Here is a 20,125-nt window from a genome sequence, read left to right on the forward strand (position 1 = left end):
GTCCTGGTGCGTATGGGGGTGGCGGAGGATGAGTGAGTCGCCATAGATAGATTTAGGCTGACGTAGGCTCCGGCGAAGGAGGGTGGGCTAAACCGAGCTGCTGCTCACTTAGTTACTCACTCCAAACCTCAGATATACCGCCAGGCTACTTCATCTAAATATAAACATGAAAATGTAAGACCCTTACTCACATACTGACACATGGCAGCCCACATCCCCACGCTCCCAGCCTGTGGAAAACACACATGAAACATTCGTCATATATGTTTGCATCGACTCTCTGCCTTAAATAGACTACAGAAGATGCTCACCAACAGTGAGTCTATTGTCTTTTGTGCCACAGGAACCGTCAGTAGTTGGTTAGTTAGTTTCTGTGTCAGTGACCAGTCTTTGCGAGCCAATTAATTATATAGGAAATGTTGGCTCCATTTTGAAATGGCGTGAAAAGTCACATTTTGTATTTGATCGAGGAGACTGGAATGGAGGGGATTAGTGGCAACTGTGACAGTAAATTTAAAAAGCATATACTGTACTCAAATGTTTGCCTCATTTTCTGCTTGACTGGACTTTGGTCATGAAGTCCATGCAGCAGAGGCATGCACACGTCTCACAGGCAAAACAAAACTGTTCTTTTTCACAAATAAATATGATATATTTTATATAGTCAGTTATCTATAAAGAAAAATGTATTTTTGACCGCTAAAATCTATGGTGCAATAAGTTCAGAGGGGATCTTAACTTAGTAGCTGATGTTAACACTGGGGCATTTAAAAATAGATGTCCTATACCAGAATGTCCTTGCTTTGCTTGTACAACCCCTAAATTTTTGAGGATCACACACACACACACACACACACACACACACACACACACGCACACGCACACGCACACAGACACACACTTTTCTCTTGTCCCCCTTTTGAGAATTGGTTTGGCAGAGCAGAATGCAGAAAGATGGGAAGGCGGCCAGTCGAGTGGGCTCAGGCCAGGAAGTGGTACCTCGTCACAGAGAGAGGGGGTGGTTGGACAGGCGGAAACACACACACACACACACACACACATTCACCCATACATCCTGAAAATGGGAGCAGATGCCTTCTTCTTTGGACATCGATCCCGTCTTCTCCCTGTGCTGTTTGTACTGCACAATCTGCCTGGTTTGTTTGTGTGTTTCAGCCCTTTGTCATTTTTGTTTCTTAATCCAGTGCTGATTTTTCAACAACTTTGATCTGTGACCTGTAGCCTAGTTGTCCCCTTGTTTATATGTGCCATGTGCTTGATTGAAGTATTTTTTTCCAGTCCAATCTAGTCAATTGCTCTGAGAAGTAGGGCTGCAAGTATCAGATATTTTAGTAATCAGATATTCTACTGAAAGTTCCTTTGATTAATTACCTCATGTTTGAGGCTCCAGTAGAAGAAAATCCTGGACAATTTTTAAAATTCCACCTGGACATACTCCTAGGTCTCCCAGAAGACATGTTTGTACAAAGGAGGATATTTGGTCACCTTACACACGAGAAAATGTCATCATTAGTGTCACCATTAAGTAAACACTTACTCAAGGCACAGAAAATTCCCCAATTATTTATTTGTCGAGGAATTCTAATTACTCGGGGAACTGTTTTACCCCTACTCGGGGGTTATTACTACCCTAACTGTGCTCTTTGCCTCACAATACCAGGTCGGACACTTCAGTGTGGTGAATATACTTTAAAAGTGTCAAACAGTCACACAAAGAAGGAACAGGTGTAATAAAATAGAGAGAAAAATCACCTAAGGGCTGCGACTCAGCTCGAGTAATTACAGTGTTCAGTTTAAGTTCAAGCTTTCCTCTGGAGACACCTTAATCTTCAAGAGAAGTTTGTGCATCCTTACTTTTTTCATTTGAATGCAAATGCATTCATCACTTCATCATTTTCTGTGCCTCTGAAATGTGCAGTGCCTGAAAAATTAGTTTATTTGCACAGAAAGTAATTAGCTTTAAAACAAAGCCTTTCACATTGAATCAAAAAGGTTATTAAGTTTATTTGTTGTCTTGAAACTCTCAACAATGAAATGAGATGACTTGCACATCTGTATTAACAACCACAGTCAACGGGCTTATTATCTGACTAAATTCTGGGTCAAACTACGGTCCTTAATCAGGAAATGGGTTTGGGGCTGTCTCCGTAACAGCTGCACGAATGATGTGGCAGAGATGTTGAGTGAGGACCTTATTTTCCACAAATTTAAAATGCTTTTGTTTCATGAAGCTGAGCAGAGACGCAAACACAATCTCACATCTGCTGAAATTTAAAGGTCCGCTGAAAGCAAAACATCCAGCAAATTAATGAATGCTTCTCAGATCCGGAAGAAAGTTTTTACACATAACACGTTGCTTGCATAGTAGCAGTGATGCTTCAGCCTTTTAGACCCCCTGAGTACTGATAATGATTATCTGTATAGAAAAGGGGTAGATTTGTTTACAGAACAATTATTATATATCAGTGTGATGTAGGAAAAAGCATTTTTTTTATTGTTTTGGTGATTACTACATCTCTTATACATAATTCAGTTGAATTCATCTTTAGTTTTATGGCATTTTTCATGATCAGTGTTTTAAAGATACCCAGGGCCTGATCCCAACAAGCAACCGTGGCAATAAAATAGGCTTTACTATGAATTTATAAGTACTTAAATGATCTTTTTCATGAAAAACTGATATGAAGTATTTAATCATGAGCAATTGATCACAAATGCAGAAGGAAAGAGAAATTTCTGTTAGCAGTTTTTGTGCCACTTGAGCGAACTAGAAATTCATGCAGAAAATTGAATTTTGACACCTCCTTGAATTTAAATTGGGTTTGAAAATGTTCTATGTGTCGCCACACATCCCAAGTATTCTTTTCCGGTAGGGGCATCGTCACCTTTCTCAAAGTCTTTAATGCCAGCCTAGAATTGTTCTAAAACATCTCTTTTTTACAATCGATCTCTTTTTCTTCCTGTTGGCATCACAGCGATTCTGGAAAGGTAATATTCAGTAATATGAGATTTGCCAACATAACTGAGGTATGAATTCTGAATGACCACCAGAGCTGGTATGATATACCTGGATGAGCATTACATGCACGCACAGATCGAGGAGTTTTATCAGGGGTCGGCAACCCGCGGCTCTGGAGCCGCATGCGGCTCTTTCATCCTTATGTTGCGGCTCTGAATGGCTTGGGGAAATGAATTCTTAGTGTTCGATTAAAGTGTATGTTATTTGTCTCAAAAACGTGCATCATGTCTTTTTATTAAGCTAAAGTTTTTAATTTTCTTCAGACCTTGTGCAATTTCGGTGATCAGCATTCGCCTTCTTCAGAGACGTTTGACAGCACTTGACGTGTCAGCAGGCAGATGAACGTAAACGTCCCAGGCGCAGACAGCTGACATCTCCCCCTCCTTCAGCCTCTCAGTGCATCCTCTGCACCAGAGTGAGCAAGACGCAGACCTTTATTTCTGCAGATTCAGGCTGATTTTTTAAGTTACGAAACTGATCAGCGAACATCTGATTCACCACATGGTTCTGTGGTGGTGAAAGAGTTTTTAGGTCGAAATGAAGAGGGACTAAATAACACGAAGAGACTAAATGTTGGAGAAGTTCCCATAACACAGAACCTGGTGTTCACATCTTTTGTTTTTAGAGCTCAAGAAGGGAGTGTAAAGTAGCATCTGGAGTTAGTTCTTCCACCCCTGACTCTGATTTGGTTGTTTGACCTGAAAGGCAGAAAGCCTCTTTGGGGAAAATGGGGTTATGCTACATGGTAACAACTAATCCATCTGGATCCCACTGATGAACATCCCTGGCCACACATAGCTCACTAACCCAATTTGCTGATTCAAGTAAGCAGAAAGGTAGTCTTGCCAGACAACCTCCTGAGGTCAGTGTGCTCCACAGTCTGAAACATAGCAGAACATAAGGCCTTCAGGACAACCAAATCCCAAGAAGGCACCCGGATTGTATGTGGAGGTCACAACTGCAGTGCACGCTTAAGGAACCTGCTCACCAGAGCACGCCAACCCACGGACTGACCATCCACCAAGGCATCTTGTGTTGCTACACCATCCTTACACTAGGTTGCAGGAGGGTGCATGGGCATTGATTATAGCCTGGATAACACCAAAACAACAAGACATGAAGAATGGTGTGCAAGGACATCTTGTCAGAATGGACTGGCTGGTTCTATAGAAAAACCATAGTGGGCAATGGGTCCAATGGATCGATTCTTCTGACTGTTAGACACTGCCCATATCATTTAAACCACCATTGCCTTGAGCCTCCTCTTGCATGGAGGGGGCTTTTGGCACAAAAGAAAAGATCTTATAGGTTCCCCGACAAAGGTCATCCCGACCCCGATAAACCTGGTGGGGACGACGCCTGAACTTTATTCCGTCTCCTGATAGAGTTAATAGTACCCAAGGATTTGAAGCCAGGACGTCCCAGTGACTCAGATGTGTAGGAGGCCAGGTCTAGGGAGCCAGGACCAACTCCCGCAAGCTTTTCGGGGGCTTAGGGAAGTCATTTAGCAGGCAGCCTGCATCTAGGTGCCCTATCCCCAGTTACCCAAAATGCTAGCTGTGGGGGGCCCTATGAGAGCTTAGAACAATCACCCTGAGTGGCAGCTGCAGAACTGGGAGAACTATTTTGCACTGATCTAACAGTGCCTCCACTGGGGCTGTGTCCAGCCGAAGCCTTGAAATGGCCAATTGGTCAACTTGTTGAACTGCAGAAAGATCTGTCTCTGGATCCCTCGACGAGTCCGCACCAGACTCGTGAAGGTCTCATTAACGGGAGGGGGGACAGCCTCTCCAGTTGCACCTGATCCCTCGGGTGCATCTGTATAGAAATTCTCCAAGGCAGCAATAGACAACACATCCTTGGCTAACAACACAGGGAAGAGAAGCGCGGCTATCGCTCTTGCCATGATTTTGGGATGGTGACTGAACTCATAGTCTTGGTGGCATCAAAGACACTGCAAGAATGCAAATTAAAAAAGGAGGTCCCTAATCAAGGACAGCTCAGAGGCCAATGTGTCTACTTTAAGAGACTGCTTGAGCACTGCTTGAAAATCTTTTCAGGACTGTGAAAGGGTTGTGGTGGCATTTTGTCCTGGGCTGAATAACCCTGCAATCGACCTGGGAAATTAACAGATTGAAGTAGGTCGCCTGCAATATGAAATCCTGAGTCATCACGCTAAATTACCTGATGGAGTTGATGATGTACCTGCCTGACGTGTTCTGATTTTGTCACTGGACAGCCAGTATAAAGAGACTGATCTCTGGAGGGTAGAGTTTTATTTCCTGTTTTTTAATCAAACAAATCAAATGTGTGGCTAGACGGTCTTTAATGGAAGCACATTTCTTCTTTCTTTGCCGTAGAGCAGGAGCACTTATTATTTCAGTAGGAAACCAGCACTTGTATTTCATGAAATTTAAGAGGGAGAAACACTTGCGTGTAATTAAAGAGCAAGAAACACAGCTTGACTGAGTAAATTAGAGTCAGCCATTGAACTCAAATATCTGGTAGAAATATAAGTATATTTTGTGAAATTAAGGAGCGAGAAACATTTGATTAACTCGGTACAAAAAAAATAGTGTAAAACACAAGGCAGCCACAGGGCGAGCTATACTTGAGGAGGAGCTAATAATATAACCCATGTGTTTACTTCATTTTTTAAACTGTACTGTGGGTAGGTTTAGCTTATCCCGACCCGACCATCAGAGAGGCAAAGGCATGTGGGGAGCAAATCCTCTACTATAGTAACCAACCCCGACTTGGCGGAGATCCTTGCGGGGAGGATGCAGCATTTGGAGGACGAGATTCCTAGCTTCAACCGATAAATTTGTGTTTTCAAGGCTACCAGGGGTAGGTGGCAAGCTAGTATGATTACCTGTGTTTTAAGGTGAGAAAATTAGAAGAAATGATCGGTGGGTGCCGGCCTTTTTTTGTCAGGAAGAATGAACACCAATGCCCCTTTAAATCCTACCTGCTCATTTTATCTGTGCTCACTGTAAAAGTATTGATTAAGGCCAGTTTAATCTATAGGTTTGTTGATATAACAATACTAGAAGCAACTGACATGAATACATGTAATGGATAAGTGGATTGTGTAGTGCTTTACACAACAACAACAAACAAACAAACACAACAACAAAAAGGTGTACTTTTTGTTGATCAAGCAGCATCATCTTAGTATCTGGGAGTTCCTTGTTTTATATATGGCTGTAAACATCTTGCTGGTTCCTCAGACTCTTTTACACAAGTGCACAAGCACGTACTTGAAGAGATCAGTGTGCACAGACTGGAAGTTTGTCAGTCTGGAACGGTGTCCTGGCTGGGTATTTCTGATAACAGCCACTTGGTCATGTCTTGGGGGAGGTCTTAATGTGGTCTGGGACGTCGTCTGGCAGATGCCTCTTCTGTTGTTAGGGAATGAGGGCTGATAGGCAGCCCTCCAATAAATAGAATTCCCTCACCAAGGACACCAGCCATGTTATAGCTGTAATTTCCTTCTCAAAGTAGACGATATTCAACTGGTTGTGCCTTGTAAAACGGACTCCCGTCTCTTCTGTTATCCTGTGTGCACATGGTCATCGTTGGTATTGTGACTCATCCATCCACCAGTTTTAGGTATTTTCCCCCTTAATCGGTGTCTTAACTGACTATCCCATCAAACCACCATCAGACTTTGATCTCAAACTGAAACCATTGCATTTTTCCTTGACGGCTTCTTTTATATTTTGTTGCTCTGATAATTAGCAGAACACTGAACACTAAAACAGAATAATACTTTTCAAGCAGCCTCCTTTTGTTCCCATGAAGCTGGATGAAAGGTTGTCTCTGATGTAATAAAGCAGCTGCAACCAGCGAACCTTGAGGATTTCTTTTTTATATTAACACTGTAACCAATGGAGTTAGGCACATAAAACAATTTTAGTTAAATGTTAAAACCCAAGCTGTCGGCCATCTGTTTGTTTACTGATTCATATGCAGAAATGGTTTGGTTGGGGGAAAAAAACCTGCAAATGTGTCTGGCTCTGCCAACACAGCTGCATTTCTGCCTTTTCGCACACGATGATGATGCAAAACTGTTGTCGTCTATGAATTATAACAAGGGTGTTTGACATTTAAAAAGTCCAAAATGATTGCATGCATTGCTGTGGGAGTATTGTGTACTCACTGTTTGGGCTGCATGTGTTTGTGCAGGGAGAATGAGGTCCTGAAGGTCCAGTTGAAGAAGTATGTGGGGGCGGTACAGATGCTGAAGAGAGAGGGAAGCCAGGGAAATGACGGTAAACAACAGACACACACACACACACGCACGCACGCACGCACGCACGCACGCACGCACGCACGCGGCATCAATATGACCTGAAATTAGATTTCATATCTGTCCCAGCGCTCGGAGAAGCGCACACAGGAAAAAAGGTCATCGGTTTCCTTTCCTGATGGGTTTGTCAGGTGACAAACGTCCCTTTTAACGGTGCGAATCCTTGTCAAAAAGGAAGTGAACCTGTCACTCCTTTGTCTCTCAGACTTGTCCCTTTATCTTTGTCTTTGTTGAGGAGGGAAGGAAGTGACACAGTGACTGAGGACTAAGGTGATGTTGGAGGCGATTACTATAAGCATGGTCAACCATGGAGGGTCATATAGTGGCTAATTGCATTTTTCAGGATAGATGTTACCATGGTGATGCCCTGAGGGGTTTTATGTGTGTGAGACATGAAGACATGAAAAACTCATTAATATTAAGTTATACTTTTTAAGAAGAGAATGCAAAATTAGAAGAATTGGATAATTTCATTTCTAAGAGCACGTATTACAAAATATGGCCCATATATAGTTATATATTTGAATTATTATGACGTAAACTTGTGTTATGTGAACATAAGCATCACCATAGCTTATGGATGTCTTTGTTTTAAAACACAGGCACATGTTTTAAGTGTAATGATGGATGTTTACATTCACAATGCACCTTTATGTGCATATCCATGATAAAAAGATGCTGTTAAAAGTTGGCCAAAATTTGATATTTCAGCTCACCTCCATTTATCACACTCAGCCTGTCAACCAGGTCCGTTTGGCCCGCCGTAAGTGTGGCAGACTGGAACGCCGACAATGGCGATGATTGGAGGGAGCAAGGACTCCCTCACATGAAAACACATATGTTATTAGGAAATAGCCTTCAGCATGTGTAGGCTTGACAAACACGTTCCAGTTTTCCATCAGGCATCGAGCCTTCTCGCATTTGGGTTTTGCCCCATCTCTGGTTATCTTCCCCCTGGTGTTGACTTCATTCATCCCATGATCCGTGCGCTCTCCTTCCAGCCTCCAACCCCAGTCTCATCCCACTTGTCATTCCCTCTTTTCCAAGCCCGTTTACCTCATCCAGACAGGCGTAGTAATTCCCTCTCCACAGCGTTGTCTAAATGATTTCATCCTCCCTCCCTCTTTCCGCAGCCCGCTGTCGTACGTACGCATCAGCAGTAAAGAATATTGTTTAAACAGTTTGTGGGGAGCAGGAATTGCTGTCAGCATGTCTCCTTTTTTGAACCCCACTTCTGTCTAATGGTCGTGGGGCACATGTGATCTCTGGAACGCTCCTCCGGTGCGGCCGTTCTGCTCCCTTTCTTACAGTTCAGAGATAATTATTCCTCCCTGCATGTCGCCATTTCTCTCTGTTTGTTCAAGGGCTTTCTCCTCGCCACATCCATGAGTGGAACCCATTACGATCGTGACAGCAGTGCCATTGCTTTCAAAGATTCACACCTAAGTTTAATGTAAATACCTACATTGCTGAATGTGCACCATAAAAGTGAGTTGAATCAGAATTAGCATATTCGGGCTTTTGTGTGCGCCATTAGAAGCGTAGAAGAGAATCCCGAGATGACTGGTGTGTTACAGTGAGAGTCAAGTTCACTGTACGCCGAGTTAGATAAAGGCAGATCTCCAGGGAACGATACCTAGCGGCTCATGAATAATGGCGTTTCCTCACAAGTACTCTTGAATAATCTTCAGCCTAATGACTCTGTACTGGCTTCTCTGAGCACAGCAGGGCAGGTTTTGAGGACATTGCTCTTGTGCTAAAGTGCAACCAAGGTTTTCTCCTGGGGGTTTACTCTGGATTTCATGATTCCCAGATCCACCAGCAGATTAGGTCAGACCCAACTGCACTCGTTTGCAGTAATTTATAGTGGGATAAAAAGACAAGGCGGGTTCTGGCAAGAGTGTGAGGTTGGTGATGGTGCGTCGAGACTATTTGTTTTCCCTGAGAACTTGTGCTGTCTGGTCCTGGACACTCACTCGGTCCAAAGTGATGGTTTTTCCAGATATTTCATTCTCCCAGAGGGACTTTAGAGCCACGTTGAATGGCTGCTTTTTGACTGAATGCTTTTCTTCGTGGGATTGATTTCCAAAGGGGGAAGGTTACCTGTGGGGGCCAAAACACGTTTCTCTTCTTCTCCCAGGGATAGCCGCATGTGGTCAGGTGAAATTGGCCTGCTGTGCTGTATATAAAAAAGGCTGGGATAGAGATCTCCCATTATTAACCTGTCAAGTGCTGGCTGGGCCTGCTGAGGACGCTCCAGGAGATCGATAAAAGGTGAAAGGGCATTCGGTCTGGTGAAATGGAAATCCCCCTTTATATTTTCTTGTCAAGGGCTCTGTGATAGTTCTATTTCCTCGTGATTATATATCTGCACCATATTAACTCATCACATTAAACCCCTGTTTTGTAGAAATGGTAAAAATGAGGATGAGCAAACGACTCATACGAAAGGCAAAATGATTAATGGGTTCAATCCCATCTTCTTTTATCTACGTTATCTTTATTGAGATCGTTAATTGGTATTTGGGCTTGCTCTAAATCTGTAATCCTCACCTTTGAGCTCCTCACAACGATCCAGAGGACGAACACTGGCCAGACCCGCTCATCCCTTCGCTCAGCTTTTGCCTGTGGTCACGCACATGGTTCATTTACCCATAAATAAATCCGCGGACAGCGTCTTATTCATCTCCAATAAGGAAATGGATTACACGGCCATTTAAAACTCGATAAGCTTCCATCGCTTCAGCCTTCCCTGTTCTGGCCGACAACCAGAGGCCTAATAATAAGTGAATGAGAGGCATTTGTCACCTCTGCCCGCACTAATATCGGCGTGTGTCTTACTCATTACACATTGATCTGCAGTTATTGTCCCTTTGTGTGCTCGTCTTTGCCCTTGCAGGCAGAGGGAAAGTAGCTTTCAATTCATGGTTTATGACTGCAACAACAGGACAGTTCAAACTAAATGAATAGACCCACCTAGGCTTGAAAAAAAATGAAAGCTGTCAGTAAACCGTACAGCACTGGTTATCAGCCAGCTGCAACACACTGACAGAAGACGGCTGATGTTCGTCTCACGTGCACCAAACTGTTCAGTGGACAGATATCACACAGTCTTAAATGATGCCACTTAACGAGGAAACAACTGTTTAAGTTCCAGGCGGGGCCTGCTTATATCTACGGTGTGTGTTATTGTTAAAAAAGCTCGAGCTATGTGACTCCGTGTGTTGTTTTCTGACCTGTTTCTTTTCACAGCAGTACGGCGTGCACGTAGGTGTATTTGTGCTTGCATGGAGGTGGATTTTCATTACTTGTTAACTAGTTAAGTGTGTTTGGGGGTTTAATGTGAGAAAAGCAGGTCACAGGCAGATGGGGGGGTCATTAAACAAATGTGAGGAGGTATGTGTTTTGTCAAGGCCAGTGCGCATATGTGTGCGCATTCATGCACTGTGTCCCCTTTGAATGTGAGTAGGTGAGCCGCCCTGAGTGTGAGAAGCTGAAATTAAACAGCGTGTTAGTGAGTGTAGGTGGGTATGAAACTTGTAGCCTGTGCTGTAAGTGGTTTATGCTAATAGAGATATTTACATCCCAATAGGCTAATTGTAAAAGAGCAAATGATGAGTCATTCTCTTAGAGAATTGAGATTAATTATGCCCACTCGTTAAACTGCAGCCTCGGATCATAACAGGAGGCAGCAGCTTGCATTGTTTAGCCGCTCTGGTTTCAATCCAACAGATTGGGCATGTTTACCAGCACCGAGGTGTGAGGGAGTTCTTATTTATGCAGCACAGGGTGGTCTGTTTGTGCCTAACTATGGCAATTAATCGCACACACACTGTTTATTTTACCTGGCACGAAAAAGGTGACATAGCTGATATTGTTTGTCACAGGCAGGGCCAGGTGGCCGCCGCCCGATTTCCTCACCTTTGGTCGTCATACTTCAGAGGCGTCTGCGTGCGGTCGCAGCAGGGGTGTGGATGTGGATTTCCTCACCTGGATGGATATGTGTTAATGAATATTTTAATCATCTCACCTATCGCCAGAACCTGCTGAGTGTCATCGCGTATGCCTCTCCCGGGGATAAATATGGAAGAGTCCCATGCATGTTGCCCATCTGATGCATGATCTGACTCTCAGAAAACCAGATCAGAGCGTTCGCTTGGCCCCACTGCTCTCCGCCACAATATGTCACAGCACAAAAATAGCCGTGTTGGGTTATCTTCACCGTCAGCTGTTGTGGAACATGGCGGCATAAGAACCTGTCCACATGCTTCTCATATTGCTGTGAGGACAAAGGTGCGTTTTCTCTGCTCGATTTACATTTTCTTTTAAATCTGATATTGTTATGCCAAATGTGCTACGCATTGCTTGCAATTTATTGAAGTCGAAGAAGAAGAAAGGCAACTAAACATTAAAAAACTATTGAAAGAAAAAACCATACGAGCCAATATTTGTTTTGACAGCAACACTCAACACTCAATTTTTTTTTAGCAATCGGTAATGAAAACAACAGTAAATATTTATCCTCATCGTCTCTTGTTAAGAGTGTTGAAAATGATACCTTTTGAGTTTTTTGTTTTAGCGTTTTACTGCTGACAAGACAATGTATTTACAGTTACAGTTGATCTTGTAGTTTATTAAAGGATGCGATGTCTGCAGCGCTAGTTTAGGCAGACCACATCAAACTGCACTATTCCGGATCAGCTGATCCTTCATGTGCCCCTCTCTCCTGCTTAGGCAGGTATTTAAATCCCCCCATTTTCCTGATCATTCCTGATCGCTCCATGCTGCTACTGCGTTTGTTATATGCTGCTCATGCTGCTCTGCCTCCTGCTGCCCTGGCTATTTTGACGCTTTGTGCTGTTCTGCTGCTCCGTGCTGCCATTCGGAGCTTAATTCCGCCACCTCCCCAGCATCCTTCTGTGGGCTCTGTTTCTTCGATCCCTGTGGGAGGGTCTGATGTTCGTTCTGTGTAATGTCTGGGTAAACTATTATCAGGGAATGAATACATTAAGAAAGAGCCTGGTGCTAAAGATCCCTCTATATTTTTAAAATGATGCTCAGCTAGGTGTGCGTAATAAAATTGAATCCACAGTTGTCTGACTGAAATGTGTTTATTTCAACACATGACTTTTTGTAACAACGAAAGACTTTTAATTAACCCAATATTCATATATAATATAACATTTGAATGTTAATTTGACTGAACCGTGAATGTATTCAGATTGTGGCATTCGTTAGCACGCTTCAGTGTCACGGACGTCATATTCTGGGCAGGACTTTGGGGGCATTAATCAAAGCTGGCCCAATTGTTACCCTGTGGTGGGCACACATGCAGAGCTGGTAATGAAAATGGCGGTGCATCTGTTTGTTGTTCTGTTAGCATCCCCCTCACGTGACTAAACATTTGGTTTAAGTGAGAATTTTAGGGAAAAATCTGTCTTCTAGCTGCAGATTGATTCTTGAACTCCTAATTTAATATCTTCTTATTTAATATACATCATTATATGTTGACAGTTTTGTTTATGTTTCAAAAGAAACACAATCTTTTTATTGCTTTAAATTGCCATATGTTTGTTTAAAATGGAAGTAAACTAAAGCAGATGTTGCACAGTTTTCAGAAGTGGTTTTTGAATAAATTAGCATGAAAGTGGAAGGTAATTTTGATTGTAATTACTAAAGGCAGCTGACTTCCCCCAGTTCCCTGTAAATGTGACTTTGCTTTAATTTCCGTTGTGAGGAAGAGAATACAGAACTAGCTGAACATCCTCAGAGACATTTTCCAAACTGATCCAACAGTTTTCAGCAGCGTCGAATTACCACAAAGAAAATCCACGCTGTGATCAGTCACACCCCATCAGCTTGACAGATCTTTACAGGTCTTGCCTCATGTTCAGTTCTGCGACTTAGACGGCTGTCAAAATAACCACCTCACATATGGTTTTTTTGCTGTGATGGAGTCTTTGATTTGTTATTGTAGAAGACACTGAGCCATTGTGTTCTGGGAATATTGGAAATACATCAAAACAGTTGAAGATAACCCACTGTTACGAGGAAAGAAAAAAAAAAGCAACACATTCACCAATTGTAACGCAGTCACTTATGAAGTTAATAAATCAATTAGATGTTGAACATGTTAAATGTGAAATTATTGGAAGTTCTGTTTCATACCATTGATAAATGTAATTTACGGTTAGGGTGAGGCTTTACAAGGTCTATCCAAGCAGGCGTACCACAGTAGACCAGCAACAGCATGGGCAGACGAGTCATTCATAACTAATTCATGTCAGCTATTCGCTCTAATGTGTATTAGGGAAAGCACATTTTGCAAGCTTAAGAATAAATAAATAACTTGTGTTAATACACCCAGGACTGTGATCTTGTTATTCTCACACCTGCATGATATAATATTGAGGAAGAAGGAGGTGAAAGTATTAAATACAAAGGTCTGTTCAAAGAGGAAATCATTGGAAAGTGATTTTGGACGGAGAAGAATTATGATTCATCGCTTCGTGGATTTGGCTAGATTGTATTTTTGGTGCTTGCAGCACCTTGGAAAGGTTGTTTTGGCTTATAGACATTTGTGATTTGTGGTTGAGTGTTGAGATCAGTGTCGTGTTTCTGGCCAGTGGGGCAGAACTGGACCTGGGAGCACACGTGGAGTCTCTGCTTCATTAACTGATGTTTTTGGAAGTCATTGTCTTCTCTATGATGCAGCGTGTCCTGTGGTGGACTGGTGACCTGTCCAGGGTGGATTCCCACCTGTCTGATTGCTGAGATAGTGTGGAGCAATCCCGGGAAGCTGGTAAATGGGTTTTACCAGAAAATGGACAGTTCAATATGTTGGAATTTCCTTCCAAGTGCTAAAATTTACAAAGTGGCAGAAGTAACATTCAGCTGACAGCAGGAGAAAGTTGAACACTTCTACCACGCAGGGACTGCAAAGTTCCTGAGCAAACACGACCAAGTGCATTAGTTACTCAATCAATACAAGAGCCAATTACACAGGAGACGAGGGTGCTATTACACCGAAGATCAGACATGGCTAATTAAGGAAAGTGACAGCAAGCTTTAATCAGCCGTACCTGCTGCTGCCGCCGCTGTGAAAAACTCTTCACGTCACGCATCTGTCAGGTGTGCTGGTTCATTCCTGTCAGATCAGATCAGTTCATTGTCACTGAGCTTCGAAACTAACAACCAAAGCCAGGGGTTACTGCTATGGTTACCACCGGTATCGTTCTCATGCTAAATTCAGCGAACATATTGTCAAATACTCTTGTGTGCACTTGGGAGTGGAAACCAGCTGTCTGTCACGATTTGGTCACGCTGGTGACACAAGGGCCACTGGCAGCTGCTCTGTGTCACTTCAGTCCATTTAAACACAGACCAATGCATATTCATCAGCTGCACCTCGTAGATCCAGCCCAGGGGATGAAGGATTATTTGTTTCTTATGTGTCTTACGCATCAGACACACTCAGGCCTAATTACCTGCTCGGGTACATCTCAGGTCCTATAAGGAGTCAAATCTGTGTGAGCTGCAGACATGGTGGAATGTCCCCCATTAAGCACCTGAAAGTGCATCTCATCACCTGACTGGAATATGCAAATCGCACGCACCCCCCCAGTCATTAGGCATTCAGCTCCCAGGAAGTTGTCTCCAACTTTTGATGTCAACAACGTCCCCCAAAACATCCTGCCCCCCTTTTTTTCCCCCTCCCGTATTCATAATCACACAAGAAAAACAACTTCTGAAACTTTTCACACATGCTGAGGAAGAAAAGGACTCAGAGTGCAGCAAAAATACTTCAGGGTGCACTTTCTTCACTTCTTTCTGCTGGTGACTCCCATTATTTTCTCTGAGACAGCAGCTCAGACACAGAAGCAGCTTAAACAAATGGTGATATCAGCCTCTATAGCTGCTTTCAACTGGAGGTCAGGGGGGAAGAAGATGATCAAATATACATAGAGCCACTCTGCATCAGGGTGGATTATTATGCAGCTAGATTGTTGGTGAGGGACAGAAAAGAAGTGGAGACAGCGAAGGTGAAAATATATACCGAATATAGAGCAAAATAAATGGGAAAGCAAAGGCGAGAGAATGAAGAAAAAGCAATGCACAAGGCTTGTATGGCTGTAGTAAATATTTAAATTACAGAATAAAGGAAATACAGGTTCCAGATTTTCACTTTTTTGGATAGAAAAGGTGCAACGCGGGCAGGTTTCTGTCCTGAGTCATCCAGTTTCAGCAGTTTTTTAATTTTAGGTAACATTACACAAAAAAAAAGTTTCACTCTGCAGGCTTAAACATGGAAATAAAAATTTACTGATTAACATTTTTAAGTCATGTCAAGTGTGATTTATCAAAACATGTTTGCAAGTATAAGCGATTGTAAAAACCCAGTAGATTACAGTTTTTATCTTGTAATGTTGCATTAACTTAAGCTAACTTAAAGTTTCAGTATTAAAAGGAAAAGGACATAGAATTACAGTAAAAATTGTTTTATGTGTGACAGAATATGTGTAAAAGGGAGGAAACGCAGAAGTTCCAGAAAGAAGTTCTCTATTTAGCAACTACATCAAGAATTCTAAACACAACTGCTCATTTTGGAGCCAGAAGCAACATATTTCCCACTCGACAGGGAGAAAAAGGCTTTTTACCGGAATAATGACAGCTGGATATGGGGAGATCCCTTAGTCTGTTGGTACTGTCTGGGCAGCCTGTGCTTATTTTTGTCAGCGTAAAACCAAATCAGAATTCTACATTACATTCTTGAAGAGGAGATAAAAAAGAAGGCTTTTGTGCTCTGTGAGTCCGTCTGAATTTGTAAAAGATTGCAAAGAACACACGCTTTGATAATTAAGTTGTTTTTTCCCCCACAAATCAACATTTACCCAATAAAAGTTGGAGCCCAAATAAGCATGAGAAACTAATTAAAACTGCCAGCGTGATGAAGCGACCAACTAAACAACTCTGTTAATGAGGCAGAACAGACTGGCGAGAGGGTGTTGTAGCGCTGGCGTCTTAAAGCAACAACAAGCAACATCTGGATCAATAGCATACTGATACTGTTGAAGAGTTTGGGCCCAGAATCAGCGCCAGCCAGGAGGAAACATCCTGTTGCATCCAGCTGAAATGATTGAGGCTTTTTCTGTGGATTTACAGTAGTTGGCTCCTTTCAGATGAGTTTGAATAGGAAGCAAATCCCCAACGTATCCACTAATCCAGCTGTTGTCACTCTATAATGGACTATCGCATGAGAAGTACTCGTCTGAATTCACGGTGTTGATGCTGTTTTCTCTTCTGGCAGCTGAAATACGACGAACAATCACTCCTTTTCTTTTTTTTCCTACCTTAACCACAGTATTTTGGTTATTTATTTTTTTCCCAGTATGACAGTAGCCTGTTAGTGCCTGGTGGAGCTCGGAGCCTTAATGGATCTATCTATTATTGGGCCTCCAACATTTGTGTTTCTGAGGGACTGTAATAGGTGGCGAGAGCGGGGAATGGACTTCTAATATCAAATTGATTTACCATAATGGATGGCTCGCAAATGACCAAATGGAGCACGTTGAAAGGAATGACTCGCGTCTTCAATCTAATCCCATTTTCCTAATCCTGAGAATAAAATAAGACATCATTAACAGGTATGTATCATCAAAAGAGTTTCAACTCTAATTCAAGGTTTAAAAATCTGGGCCAGTTTGGTTTTGCAAAGCATTTAAAGGAACGGTCACAACTGATCACTTTTGGGAAAAAGTAGGAGTAGTGGAAATAAATAAGATCACTTTTGTCTTTAGTAAATTAGAAAGAGCTGAACAAACCACCATGTGTGCTCAGCTCTGTCTAGAGAAAAGGTTCTGCCCTCTAGAAAACAAGTTCTATGGCTATTTTTCCCAGTGCAACAATAAAACATAAATAAAAAGGGAAAGCGCATGGTGGGCTGGGGAATTGTAGCGACCTCACAGAAGACACAGTGTGACAGACACGTGACTTCGGAGAACAATTGAGGACATTCTTCCTTCTGGGATCTGCTTCCATAGCAAGACACAATTTATGAGCCGTGCTTTTTAATAATAACCCCTCTTGACTTCTGGCCAGCGGGCACCACTGTTGCCGAGTTAGCCTGGGGGTTGTACAGCAGCGTGTTTATTATTTTTTTTGTGAGACTAAATCCAACCCCAGCGATTCTGCTGCAAATCTGGAGTAAGATAAGCGTGGTAGTGTTTTTTCCTTGCGGGTTAAAGAGCCATTTTCTCACTTGTCAGCGGTGACAGCTTTTCATTGTGCAACCAAATGTAGGTTTCCACTACAAGCAGTGATCATTGTGCAGTCTGTTTGCAGTTCTTTTGGACTCCTCAGCATTTATTGAAGCTCTTACAGTGACAGTTCTTGTCAGGAGAGTGCATTTTTGCTGTTAGCGATCTACGATACGCATTTGGATCAGTTGATAATTATTGCCAATTTTCAGTATTTCTGCAACTTTTGTTTTACATGTAAATGTATTTTCCCTGTATTCCACAAGCAGGTGTTTTTTCAGCTCTTGTTTTTTCTTTACAGTATTTAGATTTTTACCCTATAGTTGATGTGACAGATTCATGCAGCTGCTTTATACTTATGCTGATGATGTCAGAATCAAAGCTCACTGCTCATCCTGGAGCCAGCCCCTGCCTGGCTGCGCACGCTCTCCTTCCGTCCCATATTTTAAAGTATTTTCCGCTCTGTCTTTCATCCCTCCATCATGCTCTGTGGCCTCTGTCATCATCTCGCTGGGTTCCAGCTTTAAAACCAAAAATATCAAAATTACACTTGCTAATCAGTGCAGCAGCTCCGTTGTCCTTCCCTTCCTTTTATTTCCTCCTTAATTTTGTGTCGCACCAGCCCAAATTCTATTGGATATTAAATGAATAGGTTTTTCTCCTTGGTTTCATAAAACAAAGAAGGAAGGTTCTCCCTCTCTCCCTCCCCCCCTCTGTCCCGCTCTGCTCTTCAAGATGGGAACATCAATACTTAATGCTCATTCAGCCACGCTGGTACCCATCAGGCCTCTTGGCCCACAAAACCAGAGCACAGGGCACCAACTCAAACATTCAATCTCACTTCCCCTATTAAGGAAAAACGCCTCCAACAAGATGTTGTCTTCTTTTTTTTAATAAACAATCCCAGGACACCTGAGTCAAATCCTCATTAAAAGCACTCCACAGACACACACACACACACACACACACACACACACACACACACACACACTGCAGACTTTACTTTTATATTTTTCAACATTTGCCAAGAATAAATGGAAACATGGGGGAATGAAGCGAGAATGAAAGCATTTTTGACTGCAGTCCTCTGTTCGCTGGCCTAAACCTCCCACACAATTTCCTCAATATCTGCTCAGTCATATCTGTGTCACACAATTTTCTACAAATTGTGTCAGTTCCAAACCTCAGTCCAAATTTCATACAAACTAATATCCAAATAGCTGAGTTATGGTGGCAAAACACAAATAATGCATAAACAGCAGAGAATGATCTTTAAAGGTGAAGTGGATGGTCCCCCATTGAATTAAAACACTAGTAAAATGCTACGATATAAATTGTTTTCATAGGATTACCTTACAATTAATGTGTTTTGTAAGACGTCATTTATTACCAATTAAAACATACATCTTAGCATCTTCATTATATTCTTTTCCATAGGCGTACATGCATTTTTTCTTCTATCAAGCTGGCAGTGGTTACGTCACAGTGGACCCTGTTTTGTCAGATATTTGGGCAGCGATCCGTGGCGGACGCAGTGGCTAGACATGCTCATTTGTTACCATGGCTTCATGTTACCTTTTAAGTGTGCAGCGAGCCATTCCACTCTTGTAAATGTCAAGCCAGGATATTTTGTGGTTGCATAGTTCCAATTTTTATGCCGGTGTGATGATGTATGGCATGGGCCTTCGCATTTCCTTTCATATCAGTTTTGTGTCGTCTGTAAAATGTTACTTTTATTGTTTCAGCGGAGACTCTCACACAAGCTCATCATCGTGTCTCATCAGATTACTAAGTGTTCTTCCATCTTTCAATTATTTTAAACCTTCATTTCCATGGGGAAAAGCTGAATGAGCACAGACAAAAGTCCTTAAGAACAGACAGTAGGTTCTGTCTCCTCTGCGAAGCAGCTTCATTTTATTTTGCTTGGGCTGTACTTGAATTATTAGCCCTCCACAACTCCCACCCTCAAGATTTCCACTGTGACCACAGGGCTCATAAACCGTGCTGTTTGATAATAGTTAAAACATTTCTCATTTGCTTCCTGTACAGTACTTGGCCACGGATTCTGCGACAGAGTTTGTGATCCAACACCTGGAATACTGGTTGATAATTTGACTCTTTTACCCTTCCTCATTAGTCAACTCAAAGTGGTGGCTGGATAACCCCTGATGTTCTCAGCAAAATCTACAGCACTGTGTGTGTTGATAAAGTGGATGATAGCTGCATATGTGCCTTTTAAGACCATATAGATTAATAATCCATAAGCAATAGCCAATTACATTGAGTCAATGCAGACAGTTTGCCATGCTGCTCTGCTATGTATGGAACGATACTGGATGAGTAGCGGATGTTACTCTCAAATGTTAATGTCGCCACATCAGAACCTGCTAAATCTACTTTCCTACATGGTAAAACTCAACTATAAAGCTCAATAACTAAACCATAACCATCCATTGTGGTAGACGTTTTAAAGACTCCTTTATTTTATCCATCCTTATAGTTCCTCATCCGCAGAAC

At 42.3% G+C, this 20,125-nt stretch overlaps 1 protein-coding gene across 2 annotated transcripts in view; it reads left to right on the forward strand.

The window, feature by feature from the left end:
* snx29 (sorting nexin 29) overlaps positions 1-20,125 on the forward strand; it is an 82,031-nt gene that overhangs the window by 14,269 nt on the left and 47,637 nt on the right. For both annotated transcript variants that reach the window (XM_011604789.2, XM_011604783.2), the window contains exon 14: positions 7,229-7,314. In XM_011604789.2, the coding sequence (XP_011603091.2) occupies positions 7,229-7,314 (86 nt within the window). The remainder of the gene's footprint in view (positions 1-7,228; positions 7,315-20,125) is intronic.

This window comes from Takifugu rubripes, chromosome 1 (genome assembly GCF_901000725.2).
Source record: "Takifugu rubripes chromosome 1, fTakRub1.2, whole genome shotgun sequence".
NCBI lineage: Eukaryota > Metazoa > Chordata > Actinopteri > Tetraodontiformes > Tetraodontidae > Takifugu > Takifugu rubripes.